Consider the following 12,864-nt stretch of genomic DNA (forward strand, 5'->3'; position numbering starts at 1 on the left):
CAGGAGCGGCTTATACTCAAAACTCGCTTACATGTTGCATAGAGTTGCTCAAAGCGAGTCTGGATAGCAATCTTCAAACTAAAAGTTTATGAGATCAACAGTACGCTTCACATACGTTGTATAGTGGATAGCTGTGAGCTCTTCAATACGTGCAGCCTCTTCGCCGTGTATACAAACATGCTACAATTATCCATACAATGAAATTAGAACCACGGTAAATCACGAGCAGGTGACCAATTAATTCAGTTTACACACATCCTTCTAATTAATTACTCTTGTTTTTGTTAATTAGTGAATGATTTTGTGTTTTTAAGAAAATAAGCAGCGTTTACCTGTCATCCCATCGGAAACAAGTACACAAGGAGGCTAGGTATGGCTTAGCATAATGATGAAAGCTTGTTGACGACAATGAAATGAAAGTTGCTCACTGAGAAGATATTTGAAAGAAGAGATCAGCTGCCAGATGTGCTCGCTTCACCGGACTGCCTGGCCTGAGGTGGTCCGATGTACTTATGCGGGACGTGGGCTATCTTCAACCAATCCTCACCACTACCTTGTCTACATCTTTCCTCAAGCTCCGGGCATTCTTGAATAGAGAGGTGTTGGAGTTTAGTGAGAATCTTGAAACCTGGTGGCAATAGTTGTAAACCGGGGCAGTCAAATATCGTCAAGGACCTAAGAGAATCAAGACCCGCAAACCATTCTGGCAAAGCTGTTAGATTGGGGCAGCTACCAATTTTGAGACAGTGCAGTGTTCTCACATTTTGTAACCCTTCTGGCAGAGAATCAAACCAAGGACAGCTCAATAGGATCAAACTTCGAAGGGAGGAGAGGTGTTGAACACCTTCTGGAAAAGGACCAAGATTTGGACAGAACATAATCGTCAAGTGCTCAAGCAACGTGAGCCGTTCCAAACTCGACGACAGAGAAGTTAGGTTACTGCAGTTTTCAATGGACAAAGTTCGAAGGGAACACAAACCTCCAATCCAACCATCCGGCATGGATATTATACTGTGACAGTTACTAATCTCTAGTGACTCCAGCGCTTTGAGGTTTTGTGAAGTCTGAGGCAGAGAGGAGAGCTCTTCGCAACATCGAATGGTCAATGATTTCAGAGCAGTAAGGTTTCGGATCTGCAAAGGAAGTGAACGAAGTTTGGGGCACGACAAGATCTTCAAAGAAGACAGACAAGCTGATGCAGTGAGCCCTTCTGGGAGAGTGAGTAGGCCTGGAATGTTCTCTAGAACAAGCACAGAAAGCAGACCTAAATTTGCTACGGGCGTCAGCATTAGATTACAGTCTTGCAGCTCTAGATGTTGAAGGGATTGAGGAGATGGGATATGTGCTAGCTTGGGACATCTTTTGACGGTTAATTTCTTCAGGCTTGGGAATGAATTTTCGCTATTTGCACTTGTCCACTCTTCCAAGTTGGGAAAATCACTGAGTGATAGTTTTTCAAGTGATGGAAATCTTATGTCTGCACCGTCACCGTAGAACTCAGTACCAATGCGCCTTACGCCATGCATCCCATGCAGAGAAAGAGTCTTAAGCAGCAGAAGATTCCCAAGGGCTGGAAGATGTCCACAATTTTGGCAATTCGCAATTTCAACTGCAATTACATATTCTGGGAGAACCCAAGCAGCAAATCTAAATCCTGGATAGCCATTTATGAATAGCTTTTTCATATTTTTCGGTGGTTGTAAACTGTCGAGAATTTCTTCGGCATGTTTTTCCTGCTGTGCTACCATAGAGGTTCTGAATCCCACTCTTGAATCTTCTCGGCGTTTAGGTACTATCCCCAGTGATATGTCCACATCTTCCGATCTCGGTTGATATAGTCCCCAGTATAATCCCAATGAATCGAGATTTTTCTTCGTCATCAGCCCAGCTGTTTTTGCTTCTGCTGCGTGCCGTACTTCCTCTAAGTGTGTTAGATTCAGCTTGTCATAAAGATTTAATTGTTTCAGCTCACTAAGGCGACAACCTCTCCCAGCGACATATAATGGCAATGTCTGAAGTTGATGTAAACTTTCAATACCAGCAGGCATTTGAATTAATTGTTCACATCCAGTTAGATTGAGATGTCTTAGGCAGGTCATCCTTTCCAAGGAAGGTAAAGAACGAAGATTATAGCAGCCAATTAGGTTTAAAGTCTGCAATGATACAAGCGCACATACCCTAAGAGGAAGGTTTTCGATAGGTGTGTAAGAGAGGTCAAGATACCTCAAACATATCAAGCCACCCAATGCATCCGGGAAACTAGAAACATCACAGCCACTAAGATCTAGCAAACGCAAATATACAAAGCTTGAAAACATCCTCCCCATGTTGCTTAACAAGCCAGAATCTCCTAAGAATAATAGAGTTCGTGAATGTTCCGCTGCATATAGAGCCTCCAATGGGATTGTGATTTCTCCATCTCTGTTTGTATAAACAATAGATGAGTGTCGAATTTGTGATGGATTAATATATGGTGGAAGACCTGCTTCGAGTATCACAGACTCTTCTCCTGCAACATATCGTGCAAGATCATGAATCACATTATTCATTCTATATCCGACTACATCTTCATTTTCAGAAACCTCTACTTCTTGAAAGAAAGACATCCACAGTAAATCGGAAAAGTATTCATCACCAATGTCTTCTAGTCGCTTGCTCCCTTGTCGTAGAACGAAGCCTTCTGCCATCCATTGATGAATTAGCTTTTGCTTCTTGAATTCATAGTTTTTGGGAAATAATGAGCAGAAGGCAAAGCATTGTCGAAGATGTGATGGAAGATGAAGATAACTCAACATCAACGCAGGTAAAACTTTTTGTTGGCATACATCTAATTGCCAAAGTTCACTGTTCTGCATAAACAACCAATGTCCTTCCTCTCTTTTAAAGCGCATTACACTTCCCAAGCTTTTTACCGCTAATGGAAAACCTCCACATTTTTTGACAATCTGCTTCCCAATCAGAACAAGGTGTGGATACTTTTCTTCTCCTCCTCTTCCAAAAGCCCTTTGATTAAACAAAGACAAGCAATCATCAAACGTTAAACCATCCAACTGATACGGAATTGAGCTGTCCATCATCAACGGGATCTTTCTGCTGCGAGTGGTAACAACAATCTTACATCCATCAACGCCCTCTCTAAACAAAGGTGTTAGCTTTTCCCAATCATCCAGATCTTCAGTCCATACATCATCTAACACGAGGAGAAATCTTTTATTGTGCAACAAATACCAAACCCGAGTCTGAAGTTCATCAATCCCAGTGATCTCGCACTTACTCTTTGTTACCGACTCAATAATTCCCTTCATGATCTTTGTGATATTGAAGTCATTAGAAACAAAAATCCACATCCTAACATCAAAGTGTCTTATTACCCTCTTATCATTATATGCCAATTGAGCAAGAGTCGTCTTACCAATTCCTCCATGACCAATTATTGGAATGCAAGCTGCATATCCTCCTTCAACCTGGTTAGCATCAGAAGATATTAACAGCTTGATTAACTTCTCCTTTTCTTCTTTCCTCCCATGTATTTCTGTGTCCTTAACAAAAGAGCTGGTCTCCCTTTTTGCAGACCCTTGATCTACGATACCAGGCAGCAGCTGGGTAGGCTCTCTGATATTGAACATGCGAAATCCCTCGGTTACAGTCCTTTCCAACCCCTGGAGCATAACCCTGAGTTTTTCAGGTTTTATAATTCCATCATCTGATATTGAAAGACGAAAAATATGATTCCAGTTTTCCCGAGCAGTAAAGAAGTCAAGAATGTCCTGAGTATCGCAAACTGCGTTCTTGAGGTCCAACAACCAAAGTCTGGCAGCTCTGTTTGTGAACTGTTGTTCTTCTGCAACTTCAAGAGTAGCTTGAGCTCGCACCAATGCGTGCTGCAGGCTCTGGAAGTTGTCGTTGTAACCAAGGAGATCAGAAGCCTTTTGTAGGAGCGGTGACGCCAATCTGTCGAAGAGTACTTGCAAAGCCGGGGATAAAACAATGCTCGCAGCTGCATCCATATCTAGCATGCATGCAACAGACAATAACTAAACCAGTTAAAGAAAAAAGAAAGCTGAGAGATGAGAACGGTAATGGCTTAAAGGGATTTGGAAGTGGAATGCATCTGCACAAACTGAAGAGCTAAAGGGAAATTCTCAGATCCATAATGTGTGGTTTACTTTGAATGTCAAAGTCTTTCGTCTTTAATCCTACTGGAATTCAATATATCGTTAGCAACTAAGCATGGCATGGTCCCCTATGTGAAAATTACTTAGCAAAAATATCCATATATAAGTACCGGCTAATGCTAGGAAGACCATCTATTAAACCATATTTTATAAATTTTAACGTGATTGTTGAAGATTGAATTAGTACTTAAGTGTTGATTAAAGCACTTATTTCATATCGGTGACACATCACATGATTTGTAAATGTGATCTAAAAAGTTGATATACTGATCATTACTCATAAGTTGGCCCAAAAGGCAAAACTAGCATAGAAATATCTGTGTCCAAATAAATGTAAGCAATAATATGTTTGGTAATTAGCACAATAGCTCATTGATCTTATCTAATCACTTTGGCCGGGTTTGGTTTCTAGGATTAGATTGAAATGGATAACCTTGTATTGAAGGAAGAATTGATAAAATTGAGTTCAACTTGAAGGTAGAAAATGGAATACTCAAGAAAACTTATCTATTTCAATCCCTTCCAAATTACAAAGATTAGAAGGACAAGTTTCCTTTTTGTTTAGGATTGTGATATCCACACATCCCATTTTACTTCTCGCACACATTTTTAATTTTCGACCGTCGAATTGGATGAATTTAAGAAGATCAACAGACATAAATTATCAAGGAATGTGTGAGAAGTAAAATGAGATGTGTGGATAGCACACCCCATTTGTTTAATCTAGGCCTAGCAAACGGGTCGTGTCTGTCGTGTTCGTGTCGTTTTCGTGTAACATATGTTATTTTAACGAGTCGTGTCATGTCACATCCGTTATCTTAACAGGTCCGTAACAGGTTGGGTCACTTTGCCCAACAGGTAAAGTGACCCGACCCGTTAAGAAAAATATATTTTTTTCTTAAATTTGCACATACCACACATTGCCACATAAATATTACTTCAAAACATTAAAACACATTTGTCGTTTAAGTACTACATCTACACTCGAAAATAAAAGCCTAATAAACAAACATGCATACACTACTAGTCTATTACAAAATATTAAATGTGCAAGGATATGCAAAATGAAAGCGTTTTTGTTTTCAAGGTTGTGAAGCTTTTCTCAAAAGTTTAAACATTGCCAATGGAACTTAAAGCTTGCATGTTATTTCTTTTACAAAATCCTTAATTTTCATCGATCATCATGACATAAGATTTTATGGTATCCACTAGTGTGAATATTTTAAATTAAAGATCGAATTCATTCATTGTATTCATATAAGATAAAGGAGTTTAGCTGTAAAAAATCATAAAAAAAACAATTAGAAGTAAGATATACATGAACAATTAGGAGTAAGATATAGATGAACAATGGATGAATAGTGAATATGTGATATTTACCAACAAACTAAGATAAAGAGTTCATTTTACGATAATTATTCATAAGCAATATCCTTACTACATTATTGGTTGGAAGACAAAAAAATAATAATAACGATTAATATTATTTGCAATTCTTACTGTCTTTACCTAATCATTTGCAGGATCCATAAGGGGGGAAAAAACTTTTTTACTTCTCTCATCGCATAAATTTGGGTTTCACCTCATCCAAGCAAACGAACAATCGTTATTATATTTTTTTTCAGTAAGCTAACACCAATCCGAAAAAGAAAAAGATAATCTAGTTGACAAATTTAAATTCAATTTTTATATTTCAATATATTTGTTTGTCAATGTGAAATTTATTATATTTTATTCTTAATAATAGTGAAATTATCAAAATGCCGCTGAAATGTCACATAGGTCTTTCATGTAGACCCCGGTTTTCCTTTCACTTTTCCACTCATATTGCATAACTTCCAAATGTACTCACTTTTACAAATATGTGACCGCAGACGGAGCTCAATTCGAAATTATAACGAGCAAATTATGCCTGGAACTGTGCAAAAATACATGAGGCAAATGAATTTCTCCTTGTGCAGCACGCACCATTGCATGCGTTCTATCTGGAGCACAAAATACGAGTAGGATTCTTTCTTTTTTTTTCTTTTCTTTTTCCTCTCTTTCTATTCATTTTTGTTTGAACGAACACAATTAAATCATATTAATATCTTATATTAATTGTTTTTATTAAAGGGAACATAAAAATGAGGAGAGAAAATTCTAATTCTGCAAAATAAACCTTTGTGCAGTTTAAAAACTTGCATGAACTGATTGATTTGACTAAAAAGAAGCAAGTGACCTTTAATTAATATTTTATTGGGTTTAATTAAAAAAAAAAAATCTGATGGTGGATTAAGTACAATGGGTCTGCATGAGGAATTGCTTGGCCTTATTGAAGGCAAGTGGATGATTTAACAATGTTTTTTTTTTTAAGTTTTGAGAACCCCACTTTCTACACTCCATCCATCGGACACCAAAATTAACTTTCTACTGTTAACTATCTCTCTCCCACTCATCCTCTCTCTCACGCCTCATTCTTTTTCTTATTATTTTATTATTTTATTATTTTTCTCTCCCTCGTTTCAGCTGATTCCTTCACTTCTTTCTCTTTCCAAAGTAACGTTATTCATGCTATATTTTTTGTACTATATTTTCATATCATTTTAAGTAGCATTTGATGTGGATAGTCACATCATTTGAATTAATCAGATTTTTTAATTTAGTTCATTATTTAATAAACTAATAATTAAGAAAAACTAGTTAATTAAATGATGATTATAGTATACGATGAGTCTTTCTACTTCATTTTCTTGGATTTTGCAAATTTTTCAAATGATGTGGTTGTTCACATCATATGCCACCTAAGGTGGTATAAAAATGTGGTATAAAAACATGGTATAAATAGCATTCCCACACACTTGCACTCATTTCTCCTTCTTTCTTTTCTTTTCATTTACCTCTTTCTTCTGTAAACTCAGTGAGCTCCACAAGAAATGCTAAACCACACCGGACCACCATTTCATATGTATCTTTCTCTTACTCTGGCACTCTCCCCTTTCTATGAAATCACTAGCGCCACCTCGCCTCACCCGACTCCAACGACGTCGCCGAGTCCACTATTTCCCGTGAACCAGCACCACCATCATCACTTCATTCATTTTCTCAAACCCAGGCGAAAACCCTTTAATCTTGACAGTGACAGAGACTAATGTACATTTTCCCTCAAATGAACCACCAGAGAGTTTCGATGATTCCGAGCAAGGTAAGGTTCAAACCACCTGTTTTTGCCTCCCTTGCCTCATTTTAACGACGATTGACTCCTTAGATGTGAGTTTTGGTGGCGTTATTGCAGAAACCATCTCGGGGAAAAAAATTTCCACATTTCGGAGAAGGACTCGGGGGTTGCAAGTATTTTCCGCCCAACTCCAGCCACGGCTTAGCCCTGGTTAGGTATATTTCTACTCCTTACCTCTTGAACTTCATTTTGGCTTTTGAATCTAAGAATTTGGGTGAGAAATGAACCTGTGCGAAAAAAAAAAAAAAAAAAAAAAAGGGCCTTAAGCCCAAACCCGGCCCAAAACTTTGGGGCGACTCTCGAGTCCAAACGAGTCAACCCAACCCAATTGCAAAAAAAAAGGAGCCCAAAACCCAAACCCATGACCCTCCATCCTAGATCTGGATCCGAACTCGGGATCCAGCCCAGCCCAAATTCTAAATGCATTATGGAATATTCCAAAATATTCCTTATGTTGACTTTTTCAAAATTTTATCGGAAACCCTTCTAGGCTAATTTCGACGTCCCGAGTCCTTTTTTGACATCGATTTAGTGAAATTTCAAAGTTTTAACGTAGTTGACCGTCGGGCTACTCGGTTGACTTTTTACAAAATTTGCCAAGGACCCCCTCTTAGCGTATTTCGACGCTCTGATTCTGAATCCGTACTCCATTTTCCCAAATTTAGTCGTTTAAGTTGAGTTTTACTAATAGGTCCCAATATTATACTTAGGTGCGATTACTATCAGAGACTTTGGCTTTCCTAGCTCGAATGGATGTGACATCGCAAATATCTGTGAGTGGGTCTTTTCATTTTTACATATATATATGTATATGTGATTTTTCTTCGACAACTGCTTTTATATATTATGATGTGATATACCATGTTTAACTTTACAAATAGACTTTTCGTACACTTTATGTTGTTAATATATTGATAACTTATACGTTGGGTTCGTTAAGCAAGTGGGCAAGTAGGTCCGTCTCCGGTAGTATTTTATTAAGGGATGTGATATCCACACACCCCATTTTACTTCTCACACACCTTTTTAATTTTTGACCGTCAGATCGGATGAATTGAAGAAGATCAACGGACAAAATTTATCAAGGGATGTGTGAGAAGTAAAATGAGGTGTGTGGATAGCACATCCCTTTATTAATTAGGCCATGCGCCTAATTAATTATTGTTTGGGCTTGACCCAAAGACACACACACACACATACATCTACACTCGAAGTGCTCATCACTACGATTGCATAAACGCAAGCGATACAGAATTCGGAGAAACCATTATGCTGAAAAGACTTCATGGGAAATGGAAAAACGTGTGGGAGACTTGTATTCGTAATTCTTTTTTGATTAAAGTATGTTGTTTTTACTTTTGAGGACGAAATTTTCTTAAAGGGGTAGAATGTGACATCCTGTCTCGAAATTTATTATATTTTATTCTTAGTAATAGTGAAATTATCAAAACGCCCCTGAGATGCCACGTAGGCCTTCCACGTGGACCTCAGTTTTCATTTCACTTTTCCACTTTTATTGTACAGCTTTCAAATGATACTCACTTTTACGAATACGTGGTCGCAAACGAAATTCAATTCGAAATTATAACGAGCAAGTTATGTCTGAAACTGTGTAAAAATAACCAAGGCAAATGAGTTTCTCTTTATGCAACGCGCACCATTGCATAGGTTCTATCTGGAGCACAAAATCAGCCTTTGTGCAGTGTAAAAACTTGCAAGAACTGACTGATTTAACTAAAGCGAAGGAAGTGGCTTTTAATTAATATTTTATTAGGTTTAATTTAAAAAAGAAAAAAAAAATCTGATGGTGGATTTCGTACAAGGATTAGAATTATCTTTCATTTTCTTTCCATTATCTTCTCTCACATTTGTTATATTTTATCTTTCTCTTGTTATAAAAAATTAATATAAAATATTAAAGTGATTTAATTATGATCGTTTAAATAAAAAATAAAAAAATAAAAAAATAAAAAATAAAAAATAAAAAAAGAAAGAGAGAATCTTACTCCTTCGTACAATGGGTCTGCATGAGGAATTGCTTGGCTTTATTGAAGGCAAGTGGACGATTTAATATTTTTTTTGTTTGAGTTTTGAGAACCCCACTTTCTACGCTCCAACAAACACCATAATGAACTTTCTCTCCCCCCTCATCCTCTCCCTCACCCCCTCATTCTTTTTCTTATTATTTTATTATTTTTCTCTCCCTCGTTTCAGCTGATTCCCTCACTTCTCTCTCTTCCCACACACTTGCACTCATTTCTCCTTCTTTCTTTTATTTTCATTTAACTCTCTCTTCTGTAAACCCTGCGAGCCTTACCTCACTTTCTCCCTCAGCTATGTGCACACTGCACGGAAGGTGCAGCAGCACCAATCGAACATCAACATCAACATCGCCACTCCAGCGAGCTCAACAGGAAATGCTAAACCACACCAGACCACCATGTCATATATATATATATATATCTCTCTCTCACTCTAGCACTCTTCTCTCTATATGAAATCACCGGCGCCACCTCGCCTCACAGACTCCGATGACGTCGCCGAGTCCACTCTTTCTCATGAACCAGCACCACCATCATCACTTCATTCATTTTCTCAAACTCAGGCCAAAACCCTTGAATCTCGACAGTGACAGAGACCAATGTACACTTCCCCTCTGACGAACCACCGGCGAGTTTCAATGATTCCAAGCAAGGTAAGGTTTGGACCACCTGTTTTTGCCTCCCTCGCCTCATTTTAACGATGATTGACTCCTTAGACCTGAATTTTGGTGGCGTTATTGCAGAAACTCGCAGAGTTGCAGGTAATTTCCGGCCACCAGTTAGGTATATTTCTGTTCCGGTAAAAAAATAAAAAAAATAAAATAAAAAGGGCTTAAAGCCCAAACCTTTGGCCCAACCCAACCCAAACCTTTGGGGCAACCTGCGAGTCCAAAGGAGGTCAACCCAACCTAGAGTCGGGCCAAACCCATGACCCTCAAACTTGGATCTGGATTTGAACCTAGAAATATTCCTTATGTTGACTTTTTTGAAATTTTCTCAGAAATCCTCATAGGCTAATTTCGACGCCGCGAGTCTGCTTTTGACATCTATTTAGTGAAATTCTAAAGTTTTAACGTAATTGACCGCTGAAATGGTTTGGTTGACTTTTTAGGGTTGACCGTTGACTTTTTCGTTGAGTTTTTACAAAATTTGCCCAGGGCCCCTCTTAGCGTATTTCAACGCTTTGATTTCGAATCCGTACTCTGTTTTTCCAAATTTAGTCGTTTAAGTTGAGTTTTACTAATAGGTCCCAATATTATGTTTAGGTGAAATTATTATTGGAGACTCCGGCTTTCCTAGCTCGAATGGATGTGACATCGCAAGTATTTGTGAGTGAGTCTTTTCATTTTTACGTATATATATGTATATGTGATTTTTCTCCGACAAGTGCTTTTATATATTATGATGTGATATGCTATGTTTAGCTTTATAAATAGACTTTTCGTGCACTTTTTGTTGTTAATATCATTTGTGAGCATAAACTTGTGGCATGACATCCTTACGTTTTATCTACTCATTATTACATGTTTGCACGGTGTCTCTTAGTTATTTATATTGTCTTGGGCCAAGTTCTAGCTTCACGTGTACTTCACATGCACCATTTACATTCGCTTTGGATCCAAAGTTAGGTGTCGGCTTGTCCTTTTGTGTAATGTTTTGGACTCGTATGTGATGCGACTAGCGCATCTCACTTGATGTAGTACTAGAATGTAAAATCTACACCCAGCCTATTTCATTGTTTGAATATCTTTGCAGTAGACTTGTGTGCCTACATAAATTAATGAGCATTAATTTCTTAGAATAACGAATTGAGATTAATGTTAAGATATATTGTTGTTGTACCCTACAACTTTAACTCACTTCTGCTGCAAGGTACCTATTACATACTATTATTATAATATTTTTGTGAAACCATATACTTATTTTATAGCGAGGGGTTACACTTTTCGAAAAGGCTTTACAAAACTTTATTTTCAGGGCCACTCACCCTTGTTTTTCGCCCCTCTAGGATTTTAGTGGTAGAGGTTTCGTGATGATGAAGATTGTTGGTAAAAGCTATCATGTAGGAGACTTCTCCTTTCGGTATAAATTTCCTTACTCTTATTTTACTGCAATTTATCTATGCTCTGACATCACTTACGTAATATGGGTTCAATCCCGCTCACATGTGCACTCTAAATTAATCACTTTTACTTTTTAATTTATTCACAGTTTTCACATCACTACACTTTATGGCTTCGTCATCTTCTAAGTGTCGGTCAGCACATCGTAATTCGAGTGTCCAATAACCCATTTTCTCTTTTAGTATATATATAATATAATATTAGCATTGATCCTAAAGCCAACTCGGTGAGAATTTCCATCAAATTTAGTATATGAATGCACATGAGCCTCTTTTTAGAAGTAACTAGCAATGATGCCCGCACGATGTTGAGGATTTTAAAACTGTATAAAACATGCAAAAAGTACTAAACATCTACGATAAGCAAGAATATTTACATATAGGTGTCCAAGTGTTTATATCTTGGTCATTGGATCCTGGCGCAGAGCTCACAAATTTCTATGGATTTGAGCTAAAGAGTTTGATGAACTCGCTCTGAACTCCAATGAATTACAGGGCTGCTATCTGCCTGCAGCTCATCATCAAGCTCAGTATGCTTTTGACCTCAACTCTCCATTTATAACTTGACATTTCAAAAAAACTCAATACCCATCTACTCCAGCATGATCAAAACATTAATCTAACTTAGTTATAGTTCTAAAACTGAATTCAACCCATAAACCCAATTCTAAATTACCAAACATCTAAAAAAAACAAATTTAGCATCAGATAACACTTCAAATAGACAAAAAACACAACATACAATCTTGCACCGTTATATCAAAACCCGAAAATAGATTATCATAAAAAAAACACCCAGACGATCAAAGCAAAACGCTGGAAGCAAAATGAATTTTACTTATGCAAGGGTTTGCATTTCTTTTTTTATACCCAATCCTCAAACTTGCAGAAATCAGACAAAAGCAAAAATTAAGATGTAGAGATGTCCTCAAATATACTGTGTGGAAGCAAAGCTTAGAGGTTTGTGAAGCAAACCGCGACATAAGCTGTAGCCATTTGAATAAATTAGAGGTACTTCAGCCTTTGTTGCGCCTCCTCGGTCTAAAAAATTACAAAATCATTTCAATAAATACATTAACACTTAAAAATAAATAAATCTTTGTTCATCTATTTCGGTTAATACTGTGTGAAAAGGAGGCATTATCATATATGCGTATTCCACAAAAGCATATGGAATGTAAAAAACTATATATGACCCTCTATCTAAATGCTGATTGATATCTGGTCAAATGCAGCAAAAATTGAAAATTCACAAAAAGTAACAGAACATTAGAAATTAAAATTAAAAAAAATGATCTAAACTATTTA

General features: G+C 37.3%; 1 protein-coding gene across 1 annotated transcript; it reads right to left on the reverse strand.

Moving 5' to 3' along the window:
- Positions 1–10: 10 nt before the first annotated feature.
- LOC137718354 (putative disease resistance protein RGA1) lies at positions 11–4,353 on the reverse strand. Its single transcript, XM_068457884.1, has 2 exons — positions 333–4,353; positions 11–180 (listed from the first exon to the last, which is right to left on the reverse strand). The coding sequence occupies exon 1, from the start codon at positions 4,014–4,016 to the stop codon at positions 453–455; it is 3,564 nt and encodes a 1,187-aa protein (XP_068313985.1). The 5' UTR covers positions 4,017–4,353; the 3' UTR covers positions 11–180; positions 333–452.
- Between the last annotated feature and the right edge of the window lie 8,511 nt (positions 4,354–12,864).

Source organism: Pyrus communis, chromosome 15 (assembly GCF_963583255.1).
Source record: "Pyrus communis chromosome 15, drPyrComm1.1, whole genome shotgun sequence".
In the NCBI taxonomy this organism is placed as follows: Eukaryota; Viridiplantae; Streptophyta; class Magnoliopsida; order Rosales; family Rosaceae; genus Pyrus; species Pyrus communis.